This window comes from Falco peregrinus, chromosome 5 (assembly GCF_023634155.1).
Source record: "Falco peregrinus isolate bFalPer1 chromosome 5, bFalPer1.pri, whole genome shotgun sequence".
NCBI lineage: Eukaryota > Metazoa > Chordata > Aves > Falconiformes > Falconidae > Falco > Falco peregrinus.
The window spans coordinates 105204607-105225315 of record NC_073725.1 but is presented as its reverse complement, the minus strand read 5'-3'; the positions used below and the strand labels follow the sequence as shown (position 1 = coordinate 105225315).

At 38.7% G+C, this 20709-nt stretch overlaps 2 protein-coding genes across 8 annotated transcripts in view; both read right to left on the bottom strand.

Moving 5' to 3' along the window:
- TASOR (transcription activation suppressor) overlaps positions 1-5154 on the bottom strand; it is a 34461-nt gene extending 29307 nt beyond the window's left edge. For 3 of the 5 annotated variants that reach the window (XM_027794526.2, XM_013304004.3, XM_013304008.3), the window contains exon 1: positions 4636-5153. In XM_027794526.2, coding sequence (XP_027650327.1) covers positions 4636-5032 — 397 coding nt within the window. In that variant the 5' untranslated portion in view covers positions 5033-5153. Of the gene's footprint in view, positions 1-4635 lie in introns of all 5 variants that reach the window. The other 2 variants (XM_027794546.2, XM_013303997.3) reach the window with 2 other exon arrangements.
- A 7317-nt stretch (positions 5155-12471) lies between these two features.
- ARHGEF3 (Rho guanine nucleotide exchange factor 3) overlaps positions 12472-20709 on the bottom strand; it is a 144295-nt gene continuing 136057 nt past the window's right edge. For all 3 annotated transcript variants that reach the window (XM_055805867.1, XM_055805869.1, XM_055805868.1), the window contains 3 exons: positions 18488-18658; positions 15734-15920; positions 12472-14766 (listed from right to left, as the gene is read on the bottom strand). In XM_055805867.1, coding sequence (XP_055661842.1) covers positions 14420-14766; positions 15734-15920; positions 18488-18658 — 705 coding nt within the window. In that variant the 3' untranslated portion in view covers positions 12472-14419. The remainder of the gene's footprint in view (positions 14767-15733; positions 15921-18487; positions 18659-20709) is intronic.

Genomic DNA, 20709 nt, shown 5'->3' with positions numbered 1-20709 from the left:
ACGTGAATGCAATTTGTTAAATGTATGCTCCTTGCAGAAGTAATAAACTGCTTATGCTCTGAAGACTACTTATAAACACGGAATTTTATCACCAAATCCTACTGCCTATCTGCCACTTTTTCATATACAGTGGTAGCAGACAACCCACAATTGGGTTGAGAACTAGACAGCACCCACTAAGCATTTATTTGTCAGGGGCAGCCTGCTGGTTTAGTATCTATTGCATTCTATTTGTGAGTAGCCAAATGATGGATGGAGCAAGGAATAAACTGTACTGTAACCATAAAGCACAAAACCAAGCCACTTAGCTTTGAATTTCAGATAAACCATCATACACAGCAGTCAAATTTGTTAGAGTGCACAGAACAAGCTTTTTTTCCTTCTCCAAGTAGGACTCCTCAAACACACTCATCATATGCTTCATGACAGGCTCAAATCCACTTCCCACATCTTCCAGAATCTGAGGCACTCCAGGCTTCAGGTTCTTACTAAAAACCTGCAACATTACCCAACGAGACAAGCAGCAAGGCAATACTTTTCATTTATCATCTCAGCACTCTGCCAAAGGGCAGCTATTTTCTGCCAGGTTAAGGTCACTGTGGAAGGGCCTGTATTTCCTCACTTAAAGGAAATCAGAAGCAAGCAAAGAATGAGAAGTACTAAACTAGAACTTTGTACCAAACCTTATGTTTACAGGCAAAGAATGAGATTATTAAGCTTATCTCCAGTCCTACATTACTTCAGAGATCAGCAGTGTGTACATACATATTTTTCAGGCTCACGGTGCAATCCTGACGTGGGTATGCTGCACCTTTATCAACCCATCTCAATTAAAACAGTAATTTATGTAAGGACTATATTGCAGTATCCTTATAGCACCTACAAGTGAATTGTTGGGGTTTTGCTGGCTTGTTCTGCAGAAGTATGTAAGAAAATACTGGTTTTGTTCAGCTTCTACCATTTCTTTCTTCACTATATTGGAATATATGTATTTTCAGGTGTTTAGCTAATACAGTACCTAGTCTAGGGACGGACAGACTGGAAGTCCAGATGCATGTAATTCCCTAGAGGCTTGAAGTTTTTCTTTCACAGTGGTCTGATGCTTCAACTTAAGAAAACTGAGTTTGCAGTTAGCAGGTTGGGTTCTTTGGGTATTTTGGGGTGTGGGGGTGGGGGAGTGTTTCATTTTTTTAGGTTAGAATGTGAAGAAGACAACAGAGACATTCTCTTTAAGGAATCCTGAACTAACTTTTAAGTGAAGGTAGGTAAATTACTTTTGTTACCAGCCAAGTTGGCAGAACGTTAGCATTCTTCTCAAACAAGTGTTTCTGCTACAAAAACTCCATTGAGAAGAACCATTTTAAGTCTTCATTTTTGAAGACCAAGACCAAAAATCTGTGGTGTTGATGAACCATAACATTGTTATTTTTACGATTTTTTCAGCCCAAAATGTCTTGCTCTCAAAAGGTCTTAAGAGTTATCAAGTTCAAGGATTGCTTACTGAAATCCCTGTGTTGAAACACCATGTAGCAGATACATCTCTCTACCACAGACACGGAAAATTATAAGACAAAAGCAAGGCAAAATGAACCATCAAATACTATTAAGTAGAAAAGAGACAGCCTAGACCTCCAAGCAGTACTGTGAAGACTTTCATGGATAAAAGAAAGACCATTTTCCTTTTCCCCCACTCAGCCTGAGAAACAGCAGTCATTTTGTTAACTTGGTCACCTAGAGAAGTCCAACTACAATCAACAACCACCCACTTAAGCCACTGGTTGCTACCCGAGCATGTATTTTGGTATGAAGACCACCCAGAGTTAGTTCAAAAAATGCTCTTCCACCACTTGATCTTGAAAATTTGTTTTCCTCATCCTATCAAAGAAGGATCTTCGAAGTTTCAGGCAGACTTGGAAACCTGAGAAGATCTGACAATCAAATTAGAAGAGGCCAATAACAACAGCTAAGTACTAAGATTAAAAATAAATAAATAAACAGCGATCAGCTGCTCAAGAGAGTGTCACACTATTACCAAACTGTATGTACCAAGGAAAAAGAAGCCTTCACGCCAGTTCTAAGTAGGAAAACAAATGCACATACAACTTAAAAAACCCCAAACCTCACAGCCAACCTTTCTTAGAGTTTGGTTTCCTGAATTCTTCCGCTGGGGGGAGGGGGGGGGGGGGGGGGCAAAATCAGAAGAAAGATTCTCTGTGACAACTAACCACAGTTAGTTTTAAGAAGTATGTTTCCTCCAGATGCATTTCTCCACATTAACAAAATTCTTTCTGCTGACTTCAGTCCCTCATTGGTCTCCAAATAAAAATTCCAGGAAGGCTAAATAAACAGCTACATCCCACGTTTTCCAGGATTTTTCCCTTCAGTTTTTGCTTTGCAGATTCAATTTTTAATTGCTTCACAATCAAAAATTGTTTCCAAAACACATTTTGTGCTTAAAAAAAAAAACCAACTTTAAAAAAAAAACAAACCACACACCAACCCCACTCAAGTAACAAAGTCATCCTGTACAGATTTTTATAGTTTGTACATAGCAGATTAGTCTTCCCAACAAAGACAGCAGGTATCTCTCAGGTTGGTATGTCCAGTAATAAAATGGAGGTTTAAAGAGCGAAACAAGGACAATCCCAGTACAAGAAAGGATGGAAGAAACTTCCATGTATTTTTTCATGCTGGAATTTTGAATCTAGCCAAGACAGCTCTTTTGAGAGGGACAGATGATATTCTGATTATTCTGCAATTACACAAGATGTATTTGAACACTGGTACTAAGCATATTTTAAGTATATGCCACTACAATGTCAGATGATTGATGCACTGCTAATCTTCTAGTTTAGCTCCAAAACTGATTTAATTGCATAATTTCTCAAATGCCAATACTAATTCCAATAGTGATTTGGCTGTCCTCAAAGATCACGCTGGCAGCCCACTTTTGTTAGCCTTGCCTATGACATGCTGTGCCACAGTGCTTTGCATTACGGTATCACATGTAAGACCATCAGCAACTGTAAGACCACAAGCACTGTGGACAGAATGGAGGGAGGTCTGTTTTGAGAATTCTGGAAAACTTTAAGTTGCCCTAAAAGCTTTTGGTAAGCTGAAAGGGAAAAAAAACAAAACAAAACAAAACAAACAAACAAAAAAAAGTACACTAGAAAGTAAGCCCTTAAGAATGAGTCAAACGACCTTGACATTAGCGAGTGAACTTTTGAAGCAGGGTAAGAAGAGCTTCCCCTTCTACTCTAGAAGCTTGATGTTTGAACTACATATTATAAAACTTTTTAGTCTGTAGGAGATGGCTCTCCATAGGCAAATGATGAATTTGATGACCCAAAAAGGTATTTTGCAGGTTTTCATTCACACTGGAACCAAATGGTAGGAAGCAACTTCAAGAGTCTGTGATTAAGTACTAAACATTTCTGAGATATATTTAAAAGGTATTCAAATGAAACCACACTTGGGTCTGATATATGGAAGTGCAAGAGGTACCATGTTTTAGCCAGACATTTTTCTGTCAGATGAAAAATAAGAGACTTTTTTTCCTACAAATCAACCCAGTCCTTTTCACAATGAATCTCTGCCAGACCTGTATCCCCCCTTGCATGGTGGCAATGAGAAAGAAAGGGAAGAAAAGGAAAAAGGGGACATTACTGCCAAAAATGGAAGGAGGGAAAGGGAAGACTGGATAATGAAATAAACCTACCTTAATTTTTTTCTTACAGAAGAAAGCATTTCAAGAAGTTAGATGTTAGACTCTTCTCTGAAGAACTAGAAGCCTATGCGAACAGGTATTTTTGTGCTATGTACCAAGTTACTGACCCCGTGTTGCAAAAGGTCAAGAACTGAGGTAAGTTTCAGGGAGGAAATAAGACATGTCTTCAATGCCACTTAACAAAATCAAAGATAAGCAGAAGCCAATGGAGTCTCATGAAAAGCAAGAAATACCACAGGCTTTTAGAAGAAGAGTCATTTGAAAACCAAAAAACAAACCCTAGACGCTTGGAAGAGGAATGCGTCCAAGCACGTGAATGTGGGACACTCACTTCCTCCCTGCAAAGTAAGAAACTTTCAGGAGATAAGAACAGTCTTCTTTCTGCATATCATCAACGAAGGTCAACTCTGCTCAGGGTCTGCTAGTCTACCCCAAACAGGATTACACCCCTCTCCTGCAGGGAGGAGGTCAGGGGGAAGAGAACAGCGAACCATCTTCTCTGCGCCTCCGTGTCCCAGAGAACCATCTTCTCTGCATATGACTGCATCTCCAGAAGCAGAGCCAGGACCAACACTCAAGCCCACCCTGATTGCAGCCAGCTTTTCTGTCCTTTTAAAGCAATGAACTGAAATTCAAGCCGAGGTTTTTTTGGTTTTTTTCTCCTCCTTGTGACAACATAAAAACGAAAAAGAAAAGAGGGAGGGGTAGGGAGAGGAGAGAATGTAAAAGCCTCTCTGACACTAAAAATCTTATCCCCAGCAGCCTCGCTAGTCAAGCCATGCCACAGCCTCCTCCACACCCGCAGGATTTTGCATGCAGTTGTGTGAGGTGCGTAAAGAGCCTGCCCAATGAATAAGATGAAGAAGGGAGTGAGGGAGAGAAGGGAGGGAAAGGGAAGGAACAACCTTTCTTTTCTCTGCTCTTCCTGGGGATCTGAAAGTTCCTCCTAACAGGCAGGTCTTCTGGGGGCTTAGGGAGAGGGGGAGGCCCCCCCAACACACCGCTGGGCGGCTGCTGCTGCTGTTGTTGTTGCTGTTCATTTGCCGTTGAGATGCTGCTCCTGCGCTGGCTGCTGCTAGTGATGCTGAGGTTTGGGGGGACCTTGTCCTCTGCAGCAACAGCAGCCACCAGCAGCGCCTCCTCAGTGCTACTGCTCTCAGACCGTCCGCCATTTTGTGTGGTGTCCTCAGCGGCTCCTGCTCTATTACTCTCCACCCCGAGGAGGCCCGCGCTGATCTTCCCCGTCCGCTGATGCTGCTCCGGCTCCATCTCGTCACCACTGGCGTTCACAGCATCCGCCATTCACTCCTACCGCCGAGAAGCGAGCACGACTGCCCGCGCCTTCTCTTCCTCCCCCACCAACTACCCCTTCCCCAGCGCCATGCACCGCCTGCTGCCGCTATTGCTCCCCCTCCGTCCGCTCGCTTTATGGCAGCCCCGCCGCCCCCCTCCCCGCTCTCTAACATGGCGGCAGCGCTCACAGAAAAGCGGGCGGGGCCGGATCCAGCCCCGCTCCACCAATCCATCCCCGGCGCAAGTTATAAATAGAGGGGCGAGCGCCCGCCTGCCCGCTCCGGGGGCGCCGCTGCCGCCCGGGGCCCGCGGGGCCGTGGGGAGCCTTTAAAATGGCGGCAGCCCCCGCCGGTCGGGCGAGGCCGCGGGCCGTCGGCAGCGCCTGAGAAGGGTCCCTGCGGCCGCAGTCTGCCAGCGCGGGGCGGAGGCGGCAGCTCGCTCGTTTCCCGCTTCCCTCCTACGGGCGGCTCCTCCGGCTGTGGAGGGAGGCCCGAGGCGAGGTCCCGGCGGGGGCGCCGGGCGGGGCAGGCCGCGCTGTCCGTCGCCGTTTCTGGAGGGGAGCGGGACAGGAGCGGGGCCGGTACGCCGCTGGGAAGAGGGGAGAGAGCATTTCGCGTAGAGATAAAGCCATACGCGTCAATCTACAGCTAGCAGGCGGCGCAGCAGTAGGCGCGCTGGCGCAGCGGGCTCCTGGCCGTGCGGTTTGGCCGCCGGGCGCCTCTGCCCGGGACCCGCCGGCACCGCAGCCCGGCCTGGGGGCCGCCCGCGCCGCGTCCCCGGCACGGAACCAGCCGGGCGCCGGAAGCGCCGGCGGCCACTTCTTCCCGTCTTTAAAGTTTCTACAAGACACTGGACAAAATGGCATTTCACCTTTGAAGAATAAAACCACATTATTAACCATGAAGGAGAGGCAACACTTCACACTCGCTACAGCGTGATGATGAACTAGAGCAGCGCCAGGGCACCGTGCCCTCCCCCCGCCCTCATCACCTCCCCTCTGCCGGGGGGGGGGACAGATACAAACAGTGATAAACTGTCTTTGCACTAACGTCTTCAGTGGAAGGTGTAATTCCAATTAACACAGTAACGACAGCTTTGTACAAAGGCAGTGTAAGAGAGACAGTTCTTACCCAATCAGTTAAAGATATAAACAATACGATTTGTTACACTTTTTTGAGACAATCTTAAACTGCAAAGGAAACGTGTTATTGCAAAGACTTCTGTGTGTTTAATTGCATAATTTCGCTGAATTTAATCCTCTTTTATATGTTCAATTAAATGCATTTAAGATCATGACAAAAGATTCTGTTGGAAGGGTACTTAAGTGACAACAGCTATTTGGGTTCCACAGCTTGTAAAACTACAAATTGCAAGCAAGCTTCAATAAGAAAAAACAGCATGTGCAAGTAAGGAACTATTTGACCTTTTTCAAAAATAAAAAAAAAAAACAACTATAATGTCTCATCAGTAGGACAAAGAATTATAGATCAACCAAAGGCAACACATTCCATTATTCATATACCAAAGAGTACCCGTTTTCAAATGCAGTGCAACGGAATGCTAGAAATGTTTTTGGTGCTATTGAAGCTAAGTCAGAAACTGTTTTTCCAGCAGATTTGCTAAGGAAACTAATGAGGTAGTATGCTGGGATGGTTATGGGCAACATGTTTTTTCTTTTAGTGCCAGAGCTGAATAATAATGGTAAGCTGTTACAAGTTTTGTTTACCTGCAAAGAAAACATAATGCTGTATTTATGGACCCAAGTGTGATATAGCAAGAACATGAAAAGGTGCTAGCTTGAAATGACTTCTCTGTCACAAGATCATCATTCAATCTGGTCTATATTCCATATTATTAAAAGAATAATGAGAATAAATTTAATCCTTGTGATCATGGATGTAAATCAGTTATTAAGGAAAACCAAGGCTTCAAATACAAATACAACAATAACTGGTATTTCAAAACAATAAATAATGAAATTTCATCACATCTACACAGTTGTTTGGTATTCACGGATAAGCTTTGTTGGATCCCTCTGCAGCACTTCAAGGCATTGCTACCTCACGTTGTCTGTCCTACTGGAGGTCAGTATTGAATCGGAAGGTTAACATTTATTCACCTCTGCCACCCCTGCTGCGAGGCTTATAACTTCTGGTAAAAGAAGGGTGTGAATATGTGAAAGCCACAGCAATGACCTTTCTTTGGCAGCTCTGAGGAATGCACTGAATTGAGAAGTGCCTGCTGAAAATAACCCATTCTTTGCTGTGCCTAGGAAGTACAAATACCGGATGTTTAATTTTACAAGTAACTAGCAAAACATTAAAAGCCTGCAATTTGTTTTCTTTCTTAACGGTATACTAGTTCTGTAGCTGTTGAACAACTGCATATATTTGTTAGTTAGCTATACCAATTATCTTAAATCCTGGTAACTGTGGCTAGCTATATTGTTATCTCGAAAGCAGCTCCGAGTTTAAATGCAAGGCTTTTCCTATGCAAGGAACAAATATTTTAACCTCATCCTTTTATTTATATTGATCTCTTTTTAGATTACCTGTAAATCAGAGATTATAAGTAATCTACCAACTCACAAATGGTCTGGTGCTGATGGTAGCCTCCAGGGTGTTAAAAGAAGATAAGCTAATAATTATTAGTTTCTTCTTGGAAGTCTTTGGGGAGCCAGCCAAGTTTAAATAGGTTAATTAGTATCTATAATTTACATAAATTACAGAAACGTAACACCAAACATTATCTAAATGCAGAAACATGGTGTTCAATTATCCAGAGGTAATAAAACCCACAAATGCAGTGTTCAACCTGTGGATAAATTAAGACTGTCTCCCTGAGAATTTTATGCCATGCCTCTGTGAGGATTCAGTGATGGTAAAGAGGATATTACAGATGAGTTGATATATTATCAGAATAATTTTGCTGTGCTCTACTTTGTTCAAATAGAACTTCCATATACAAGAAAATAAACGGAAATACCAATCTAGTGTTATTTAAGTCTTTGTTGATCCATTATACATCTCCAAACACATCAACCTGTTTTATTAAGTTTGAATTGGCAAAGCTGTTAAAACCACTTCCAGGCTGTTTATGTCTTCAATATACAACTGGTTCAGTTGATTGGTGTTAGGATTTGATTACATCTGGCTTGCCTGCATTCACAAGTGAGCAGTAATACTAGAGAGTGAAGTCGGTGTCCTCACTCTCATTTTACACATACTCATCTTTGCTCTAACTTCTGGGAACACATCTAATGGTTCTTCTGTGCTGCAAGAATCTAAGCCATTGTATGAAAGACTGGAAGAATGGTGGTGTTATGTCTGGAAGGGAGAAAATAAATAATAGCAATTATCAAATATGGAAAATACTGTTGCAGCGGAGGAAATATTCTCTTATGTTCTTGGTGACTGGGATGATGTTCAAGTTTTCTCAAAGGAGGCTTAGGTTAAATGTTAGGAAAAACTATCTAGCAATAAAAGTTAAGTACAGGAAGAAATTATTTGGGGACACCGTGGGATTTCTTTAACTGGTGTTTTAAAGTTAGGTAAGACATTTTTCCAGGAATGGGTTAACATTTACATTTATTTAATGTAGGTCCTTCCAACCATATTGTCTGTTCTCTTCCAAAAGAATTACTGAAAAATGTTATCTATGCTTTGGGCAGAGCGGAAGAATTTTCAAAAGAAAATTAGGTCTTCCAGTAGCCATTAAAGTAATATGTATAGATGCAGTAAGTATATGATCCCCCTCCCCCCCCCCCCCCCCCCCAGGAAAACATAACTTTAGCATATATACACACACACACAACATCTATTTCCTTGCTTGTTTGAATTACCATAGCTCTGCTGACATACTTTTCACAGTAGATGAAAACCTGTCCACAGACAGTGAATATGACAGTAAGATTTCAAACACTTCAGAAGAAATACTGAGGCTAAATTCCTTATCTTCACTGTATTCCAGTAATTCTGGAATAGAGCCATGTATGGATCAACTATAGAGCTGTTCCAATAAATTCAACATGCACTGAAGAAACAGCTACAGAAAAAGGCCACAGGGTGGGAAACCACTATCTACTGAAATTGCCCTGTCACTCTGACAAGTATGCTCCCTACCATTTTCTCTCACAACAAATACTGTAAAATATGCTAAAGCATATGTTTACAAAGTATTTAGATGCATTCAATAATGAGAAATATAAGCATAAACATGTATCATTAAAAATCCAAACAACATATGAAGCCTTGCTTATTTACCAAACAACATACAAAGAACTTTTCCTCATTTACTACTTGCTTTAAAAATATACTTCTTTGCAGTTGTACAAAATTATTTTCTCTATTAATTAACATAAGCCTGGGAGAGATCATTGCAAAAATTACTGAGTACTGCTTGAGAAGTGATGTAACAAGTCTGGATCACTGTACCACTATGAATCTTAAATCCGGATTGATAGAAAATAAGTGGCAAGAATCCCAGTCCACAAAACAAAGGTTCCATGAAAAATCACCACAGGAAGAGACCAGTTGAATACTCTGAAGTAAAAAAAGGTTATAAAAATCTGTCACCTTATTGTCTTTCTAGTTTCTGGTTTATGTGGTTTCTGGTATTTGCCAAGCATTCAGCCACGACTCCGTGGCTTGCACCAAGTGGTTTCCCACCCAAGTACAAAGCAGCTGCAGATCCCTTTGATTCTGAAATCGGATATTATGTAATACACATTTAGATCAGATTATTAGCCACAAAGTACAAGACATTTATAAGGGAGAGTTGCATAAGGCTCCATCCTTCAGAAGCAAACTTGAGTGCTTGCTTCAGACATTACCTCAGTAGTCTTTTATGAAAAGAAATCTAGAAATGCAAAATATTATTTAGTCTAAGCATATTGTTCCAGTTTACTTGAAATAACTAGAAATTACTATTTTACTTTCCAGAAATTACTCTCGTGGTGCAAAACACATCTCATTTCTTCAAATGTTTAAATGCAAGTTTTGCGCTGACTACATTTTAGGTGCCAGGAGATCAAAGATAGGAGAACCGTATCATTAAGCCTTCTTCATAGACCACGCAAAGAGAGGAACCTTCAGAAAATTCAGAGACAAAACCTAATTTACACACTTGGAAGAGCTTTAGTGTCATTTACCAGCGATGGTAATGCCTGTGACAGTAAAAGGTGAGACAAACTGGGGAAGTAGTCTCAACTTGTCTCTGTAAAGCCAGGGATTAGTAGCACCTAGTGCTTTTTTTCTAACAAATTTGTGATCCTCAGGTGGAAGTCTGAAAATATCTACTTGTATTTTTAAAAATACTTTAATTTTATAATTATTAATGCATTTAGTATCTTAAAATATTTTTAATTTCATGTGAAATCACTCTAAAAATACACAACTATTTCCAGTAGATGGCAGCATCAACCTGTAGAACAGATTACAGTGTTTTAAAATCAAGTTTTCATGAGTAAGCATTAAATATGGCTAACCGCCCATTCTGGATCTGGACCCCCCTAATCAACGGAAACAAATCTTCTATACATGTAGAACTCAGTTTCTGGCTCTGTTAGATCCTGGGAATCAGGGCTGTCAGGTGCCAGGCAGCATCACCAGAAAACATCAACTTTTCCAAAACAGCAATCCATTAAACTGGTATATAAAAGTTCTGATGTATCTTTCAAGATCTAGAAATTTCTGTGAAACCTCAAGAAACCTGGTTTCCACTATTGCAGAGGCATTCCTAAGGAGCATCCCTCGTTCAGTGGGTCATGCTGAATAGGAGTCACCACTGAGACGTACTTTCTCTACCTTGGAGTGGAACTTCAGGCCTTTCCTTTACCCAGATTCCGGCAATTGATTCCCTGGCACTGAGCTCCACAGAAGTTAAACTAAGCGCTCGTGGTGTGTGTTTCAGGAGATAGGTCTTCATCCTTACTTTGTTCAGTGCTGCAATCTACAGAACCAAAGATCACAGACCATTAATTCTCTTTTGTAGACTCAGAGGACTGACATAGTTCAAAGACTTCCAAGGACATCCTCTTTGCTTACCTTTCTTTCTCATTCAAGACAATCTGTGCTTTTACCTTCATTACTTCTGGTTCATCAGATCTTTCCACAAACCAAGACTACACTGCCTGTCCTCACTAGGAATAGAAGAGCAAACATGTTGCCAAGACAGAACTGCCACGTCAGACTTCTGACGCCCTGCTCTAGAGAGCAGGATGCCACTCACTTGCTCTTCTGCCAGACTGTGGGATCTCGGTGCTCATATTCCAGATTTAGAGAAGCTGGAACTCATCCAGCATCCACAGTCCTCTCCTTATTTTGCCATCCCCTCACAGTGACCTTCAAAGCCCCAGACACCTCAGGCTCTTCACTGCCTCTTGCCTTTTACATGCTCCACCTGTTCTCATTCACCTTCTCACCATGGCACTATTCTTCCCAGACATGAGTGACCTGAGATCCAATATAAAAATTACACAGCTTTGACCTGTCTCGTTAATGGATGCACTATACATGCAATGGTGGGTAAGCAGAGAAGTCAGAAGCAATTTTCTGTACAATTCTCATGCAGAGGCCTATACGTACCGCACGGTTGCAGTAAGCATTCCAGTTCACTGCTGCAACTCCTCAGGTTCTGTTCTGCTGACACCAGGACTGCTAACCATGATGATCACTGTGACATATTTACTTATATTACTATCCCTTTTTACTACACATTCATCATTTTACATTTTACTCATCCTTTTTGGTACATTTTGTTGTCCATGCCCACCCCACCCCTCCACCCTGCCCCTGCCCCAATCAAAATTATTTCAAAAGCACTGGCAATTTAGAAGTGCTACTACAAAAACAAGGTAAGCAAATCCAGAATTATATTAGTATTCTTAAAGTGGAAGGCTTATTCCTTCAGATGATTAAAAAAAAAAAAAGAAAACCACAAAAAAATTATTAAGCTTTATCAAGCCAAATTACAAATCAAGCGCGTCACTACAAGGCAAAACTGAAACACTTCCACTGCAGCATGTTGAACACCATGCTAAGTGAGTTGCTACATGTTAGTAAACAAACATAAAATAGTCTTCTGAGATTCACTGGCTGGTTGGTGGCTTTTTACATACCCAAAAATTCATCATCTCAGTGTTTCAGGATAATACATATTTAGTAGAGATGTGACCCACAAGGAATCAGGAGAGAGAAACTGATGGCAGGATGTTAATTTTTTGTTTCACCTACTTACTAAATTTATTATATAATAAATATATAATAAAACTTTAGGTAAGGCGCTTACATTGAGTTTCTTTGTTACTATTTTGTATCTAGCAAATTAGATCCAAATACGTAACACTTCCACAAGAACCAAAACATAAGCCTTGGCCACGTACCTTAAGCCTCACTGTGCATACCCTTGAAATCTTTTGGTAGCCATCTTGCACAAACAACCAAACCAAATAAAAATCAAAATGGTTTAATGTAATTTATTTGAAATGCTTCCAGAAAAGTTTAAGGCTATTATTAAGAAGAAAAAAGAAGTCAATACACACATTCATTCCTTCTTTTCTAGCTGAACACTTCACATGCTTTTCACTCCTTTTAAACATTCTGCTGAACAGTTTTTATGAAAATGGTTCATCATCTCTTATGCTTTCCTAATGCCTTTTCTTTTGCAAATTTTTCCTTTCTTTCATCTTCACTGGCATACTCATTCAGCTCTAAAAATGAAGCAGTTGAAATAAATTACAAAGCCTGAAACAGAAAGGAAAATTGACTTTTTTTAAAAACTATAAATACAGAAATATTTTCTATAGGGTAAAAATGACTTTTTTTAAAAAATAAAAATACCTTGTTTTATATTGTTTATCACCTTGTCACATGGATTTCTGTAATGCACACCAGCATATATATAAGATAGTTGACAGTAAATTTTCTGTAAACCTGTAGAACACAAGAAAAATGTTTTTGGCAATAACTTAGCAGGGTTTTTTACTTCTGTGATTACGAGTACTTTGCACAGGTTATCTTGTATTATACCAAGGATCACTTAAATTTATCAATATATAATTTTCATAGCTTGCCATACAACACTGGCATTATTTCTTATACTAAGAAATAAAATATTACCCAGGGATTCCTGAAAAGTAACAGGATGTTCAACTGAGTGCTTTAGACTGCATTGAAGTGGCTCATCTGTTTGAAGTTCTCATCTGAGAAGATTAAATCAGCCACCAGAAAACACAGTAACATTTCCAATTACAGCATGAGATTAAATGCAACAAAAACATTAAAACAAAACTTGAGAAAAATATTAAGGGTGTAATACATCCTAAAGGAAAAGCAATTCCCTTTTTGTTTAAACTTTCTCTACATAATCCCATAGGGTATTTGTAGAGCACCGTTTATATAAAATTATCACTTGGTTTAAAAACCAGCTACATGTAATTGTAAACAGACATTTACAGAAAATTAAATGTTTTAACATTAGTGGTGTTTAAAACCAACAGTGGAGGTCAGTGGAGTGCAAAATGCTGAAGAGGGCCTATTCACAAGCAAAAGCTTTTTTCCATTCTTATCCTGTTTGGGATAAAATATGTGTATATATATATATATGGCACTGAAAGCAAACTACCAGCTTATTTACAAATACCCAGTATTCTCAGCATTTCATTTCAGTCGATGCCGGCTGTAGAGGTTTGGTTGAGTTTGGTTTGTTGGGTTTTTTTAGCTGATTATTTTTAGCATTACTTGCTTTGATAAATAAACCATAGCACTATGCTGACCACTTTAATTGACCAGATTTTAGTAAGTGAGGTTGCTGGTTCTTTGGACAGTGCTTAATTTTGAAAAACTAATCCCTAAAGAGTCACTGGTTACATGGCCCGCTGCTGATAGTTCTTGTTGATGTAATACCACAAGAGAAGAGATGGGTTATTGCAAGATGTTTTTCTTTTCTTAAAAAAAATAAATTATTTCCATGCCTTTATGAAAACGTACTATCTTGATACCCATCCTGAAACTCCATATTAAGTCCACATCTTCAGCTGCCCCATTAAAGGACAAATAAGTACTTCAAAAGTTATGAAAAGATTCTTTATGTAATGCATATATAAACAGTAGTTTAGAGATTCTGTTTCCAGCAGGACATTGAGAATAACTGGTAAAGTACCTCTTTCATCCACCTTAGATGTTTACAGGATATAATCACAGGACATGAGTTGCAGGAGATTCCAGCTTATACAGATCGGCAGTTACAGTACTACACTCATAGGTACAAATACAAGAACTGCATTGACATTGTCACAAAAAAACATTTTAAAAGTGCTTCTCCAAATGGTTCCATATATGGAATGCAAATACTGTACAGGTAAGAGACCGATTTTTTTCCATGAACTGTAAGTTTCTGTCAAACGTTGGTTTCTACTTGCTTTTCATTTTCACAAGAGTTCGTCTGTTCCATACGTTCACAGTCGATGCTGATCTCGCTGGTGTCCATACTACAGTCTGACTCACAGTCTGATTGGTCCATTCGCTCGAGTGTGGTTTCTCCGTGGGGTACTCTACTTCCATTTGGTGACAAAAGAAAATGTGCTTCTGAGTTCAGCACACCAGCTTTGCCTGCACATGTAACTTTTTCTTTGGCCTGGCGGATACAGTTAAGCCACTGTTGTTTGTTGAAGGAGTCATTGGCTTGGAGCGAGTGCGTCTGGCTTTGAGATCCATTTTTGAAGCTGACTCTAAAGAAGTTTTTGACTGAAAGAGACAGTATTTATCAAAACACTGAATGCTTTGTCTGAATGGATTTTATAATCAAAGAGTATAATATATGTATTTATATATATATACATGTCAAAGAACAGAATTTGCAAAATCTGACTTAAAGTGTTTTCCTGCCAATACCATGTCAGATCAGAGAGGAGAGTCTGGGTATCGCCTTGTTTTGTGGGGCAATAATGCCACAAGCACATCTAATAGTTTCATATTGCTGGATTTAACAATTTTGGTTCCACCATGCATGAGCTACCCATAAAGCTTTAAGTGAATCAGCAGGATTAAGGCTTCTCCCACACTTCAATGTCTCTCCTCCTGCTTCTCTGCAAAGCAGATTTCCAGAACCTTCACTAAATAGTGTCTTGTGTCAGCCAGAAATTGCCTCATCTCTTCCATTCCCTTTCACTAATAACAAGAATACATATAAAAACCCCTCAAAGTTTTCACAAGATTAAAAGGACTGTTCTGATAGAAACAAGCATCTTCACAATAGGCTTGATTGGAAGGACACTGACTCTTAACTCTTGGCATTACCTTGAGTAGCTGCAGCCTCAGGAGTACGTTAATTACCTGTCAGCTGAAAGACTTTGTTATGGAATAGCCATCAACGTCTCCATAATACAAGGAAAGTTGTAACAGCTAAAGCTTAAGATTTCAAAATACACCTGTTTATAATTTTGTGGGCTTGCCGCTATATTCTACATATTCTTGCCTTCTCAATTCAGTACAGAAGTGGATATGTGGAGAAATCCCATTACCAATACAGTGAACTTTTGAGAAACAATCTAAAAGAAGCAAGTTACAACGTAATAAACCGGTCTGAAATAAAAATCGAGATGCTGGATATAGATAATGTGAATTTTAAAGAAAACATTCTGATGTCTCACTGGCAGGTGTCTTAAGGTTATAATGACCCTATATAAGCAAGTAAAAGAAGGTGTAGTCATACTTCTCTCGTTGTTGCTGAATGCACCACGTATGGATCCACCCAGTCGCACCTCTCCATCTTGCAAGTCTTCTAGCACAAGCTCCCTCACCGGAATCGGCTGCCGATACAGCTGGTAGCAGAGCTGTTCATTATGGGTGATAGCTCGGGTAATCACCAACACTTCTTCAAAGAGGAAGACATGCAGTTTCTGTTCAAAATTAATAAATAATGAAGCATTATTCCTTTTTTAGACCATCATTAAACCAGATTTATTTAAATTCTAGTGTGTTATAACCTTGTCTTTTCAACAGTTAAAATAAGGATTCCTCTCTTACCACTATTTAAAAGTCTTATGGCACAGCAGCATACAAGTACGTAAACACAACAAATTAGAAACTGAGAAGAGGACAGAAAAGCTAATTTTAGAAGTTTCTAATGTCATGATCTTAACGGATCTTTTAGTGTTAAGGCCTTGAAATGTGCATGACATTTCAAAGCTCTCTCCACTGCAGCATACCTACATGCATTCTTCTTTCTGACACCCACTTTAACTTTTCGCTACCACCTGTGTTACTAAGAAACAGGCAATCTTATTTATCCAAATATTTTCAACGAACAATTATGAGGAATCTTTTTACAACTCATGTGCTGCTCACAATCAGCTTCACCACAGCACTTTGAAGCTCAGAAAATTACTTTTGCTCCTAGGTGCCACAAGTCACCCATTATCATCTTTAAATTATGTTCCTCCTCACATTTTGCTACCCCCAGTGGCTTTCAATAATAAAAAAAGTGAAATTTTAAATTAATTTCACTTGATATCATGCATTGAAATCAACTATTTTTTTCATTGCCAAAACTCTTCCAAATGATGAGTAACGGTTCTTTGCTTCTAAAGTTGCCCTGACTAAATCTAAATAGACACATTATTTGCAATTTTAACACAAGATAGAGCTTCAGATCCATTTAGCCTACTGTCCCATCTTCCATTAGCTCATGTTTTCGGAAAACTATAATGAAAGAGGTAATTATAGCAGAAACATTTCTCAATATGCCTTGGCAGTCTTCTGATACTGAAAAAGTCCATCTTTATTCTATTTTTCCACAACAGATGCCTCAGTTTATATCCATGAGTAGTCCAATTTTCTTCCACTTGTGCCTCTCTAAGTCTTTGCAGGCCACGTACCCAAACCTTTTGTTTGTTCCTTATTCTGCAGTGCTGTCACCTTTTGAATTAACAGCAACTCTATTCAGAGTCTGGTAAAGAATATCCATTATGTGTTTCCGTTTATATGTTTGACAAATGGCTATCTTCTCATATGAATAAAATATGAAAGACAGCAGAAATGTGTGAGATGAAATATTTGAGGTATATACAGGTATGGGACGCTTGCTTGTTAAGCAGGGTTACATTTTTGTTTTTTAAATATTCTAAATGTGCAGCAAAAAAGCCTTGTTTATTTTGAAACTCAGTTTTCAAACTATCATCCACAAAATGTTGCAGATTCTTCATGCTGTAAAGTTTTGTGATGGCTGATTTTAGTGGAAGTCATATGAAACTCCTTTCAATGGTGAGATCTCTTACTTGCTGCAAAGCTAATACTCTGCAATAGCAGGTGTGAAAAGGAGACTGAAAAAAATAAGGTATAAATGATGTGGGTTTCACCCCAAATCAAAGAACACACGAAAATTAAAATATCCCACTGTCAATTGTATTCAAGGAATACATCAGTGTGGAAACCTCCCAAAAACACTGAGGAATTTCAAATACTGTTCATAAATTGGAAATTATTAATGATATACTTGTACTACCAAAGAAAGGCAGCGGTAGTGTGGATGGAATAAATACAGTTCACCAGAAAGATGAAAACTGCCAGTTTCTTCCTGCTAGTTTGCTATACATTAACTGCCTGCCTAATCTTTATCAGGTGAACCAGAAAACAGCATCCATTTCATCTTTCCATCTCAGCCCTACGGTAAAACAAGAGCCTTCTAGTGCATGCATAAGCATGCTACACAGAAGCACGACTAATGCTTAAAAATGCATTTACAATCCTGCTTGCTTTATTTGTTGTGTTTTTTTAATAAAACTTTCATAAGCCTAGTTAATGAGAAAAAGATCTTTTTTCAAACTTCCATGTTGTTCCTATTAAGTGGGGTGGAGGGGTGGGCACAGGAATCTAAGAATGGCTGGTTTCTTTTCTATTAATAGCTCCTACTATTCTACGTGTTTTGGTTTTTGTTTGTTGTTGGTTTTTTTTAAACAGAAAGCTCAGGTTATTACACATCAATAGTGCAGACTCCTAGAGACTGGAATTCACAGTATAAAATACCAAATTTCTCTGGTCAATAAATTAACTTTGACTTCAACTAATAATCAAGTTAAACATTCTTAATAACCATGGCCTTTAACAGATTTAAAATTTTTTAGTACACTGCGTGGCACTATAGACATTATTATCATGTCTCTGAGACCAGAAATACATTTTTTTACTTGGTTTTTCCTGCAAATTTTATTGAAATTTACCAGATGTACAGCTTAGCTAGAATATTTTTAGATGCCCTGAAGAGGCAGACACACATATAAGCTTATTATCTCCTATGCAGATATCTGAATGCTAACAAAAAAAGTAGCGTTATATGTAATAGTTAATATTTACCAACTTTCCATACATGAGGGCAATGTTTCTGTATGTATACTCACAGCTCTTTTAGCTGTCATGCAAAATGAAGATGTTTTTAACAGATATTTATGACAAAATATTTATTCCTTACCACTCCCCTGTTGTTCTTCAGGTCACCATGACAACATACAACACGTGAATTATCAATCAGTGAATCCCTTTGGCCTTCTTCAAGGTAAATAAGTCTCTCTTTGTAATACTGGCATTCAGATTCACCAGTCTTTGTGTTGATTTCAGCCACTATGCCCTGAATTATATTTATCTACAGAAAAACAATGAGAACACATGAACTTTAATTAGACATTCCAATATTCAGACCTATCTCATAACTGAACTGTAGCTACAAGAAAACATTTTTTATTTATGGTGTATTTTTCATAAATATTTTGCCAACCAGTCTATAAGAGTATTATTATTAGCAGCAGAATTAAGCAGGCTACAGTGTACAAAGACAGTGTAGTTTGGCTTTATCATTGTTTCTAACAATGGCTTAAAAATCTGATATTTATCTCTTTATATCAAACTGAAATAGGCAGAATTAAAATAAACAGATGCAAGAAACAATCAGAGATATAATTTTCTGAGGTGAAATGTGCCAATAAATGACACAGGACAAATAACTTGCCTTTAAAATATTTATTTAAATTTGTAATGAACTGAAATCTGCTGCATTGTATAAGAGAACAAGAAACAGAAGAACTAACAAGATCCTCATCCTGCAAAACATGCAACTAGCCCAAACCACTAAATTCTCAATTTCTGTTCACTATTAAAACTACCCTCTGGAAATAAGGTAAAATAATTTTATTTTACAATTAAAAGCAATAATTTTGCCTTTTTATTTTAAAACACTTTAAAAAGGAAGCTTTCCCTTTTCTATAAAAATACACTATCTTGAACTTCATTACACTATGCAGTTTCTAAGGACGTTGAGATCAATTTATCTGAAACTTAAAATACAGGTCCTGAATTGGGCATGTGGATGTGAAATTTTGTTGATTTTGGTCAGCTCTTAACAGTGGTCTTACAGGTTGCTTAGACTGATCAGATTCCTCTGTTAAATGACTGGAGGTGGAGCAGGAAAATGGGTGGAGACGTGCAGGCCCAAACAGATAATTCAAGAATCTACTGATCCCAGGAGATTTATCAGGGATCAGCTTGGCCTAGTGTGCTTATAGCAGATTGCCAGACAGGAAGACAAATGTACTTCATAACCCTAAACCAGTGTTAAGAGCCAAGCACACAGAGTAATTTCTGTTTCCTAATTTAACTTGGCAAATATACAATTTATTAAATACATGACTTCAAAGATAAATAGTGTTCTACTGAAGTAGAATATTACAAAGCTATATAAGGCTATTGAAGAATCAAGGAAAAATATCCTGATTATATTTTATTAAACAATATAATAAAATAAACAATAATAAAATATATTTTATTACCAAATGCAAGTACTGGAAGAAAGCATTTGTATATGTAGAAAAGCAAGCCTTAGCAGCAAACAGAAGAATTCTTTGAGATATTTATGATTTTTGTTTGGGTTTAAGAGAACATGCACAAGGGGGAATTTAAACCACCATTGTCCAATTTTACAACAGAGAGTTTGAGCTGGGCATGGGATTTGGGGAAAGAATAGCAGGACAAAGTCGTCAGATACATGTGTTTTGGAACATGCACTTTCCAAAATATGCAGGAGTGTTATTTTTCATCAAATAAATGTACAAAATATTCAAATCTAGACAAATCATAAATTTTGTCCTCAAATTATTAATGAAATTTGCTTATTTTTAAATACTACTCAAAAGTAGTAGGATACTGATGATATTTCTTCATTTAAAAGTCTGTTTCAAACAAATCCACTGCAGTAACCTCATTTACTCCCAGATACACATTTGCATGTGTCCACATATGATTGGATTTCATATATATGTGTGTGTGTGTGTGTATATATATATATATATGTATGTATGTATGTATATAGGAAAGAACAGAAATCTTAGAAACCTTTTGGAATTGGTCCCTTTCTATTAATAAAGAAGTTTTTAAAGCTTTGGTTTTACCTCAGAAAGCACAACGCCAAATAAAAAACAGAATGAGGACAAATTCCGGCAGATGGTAATTAAGATTCAGAGGTTATGCTCAAGCCAGGGAATAAAACTAATCTATATGTCTAAAACCTGAAATCTCCACATTACCCAACTTAGATTAGAATGGAAAATGACACTGAAAAGTAAACACAAAACGGACAAGGATCAGACAAGAGCTGTAGAAAACACCTCCCATCCCTTCCCCCCTTTTTTTGGTATCACTTTG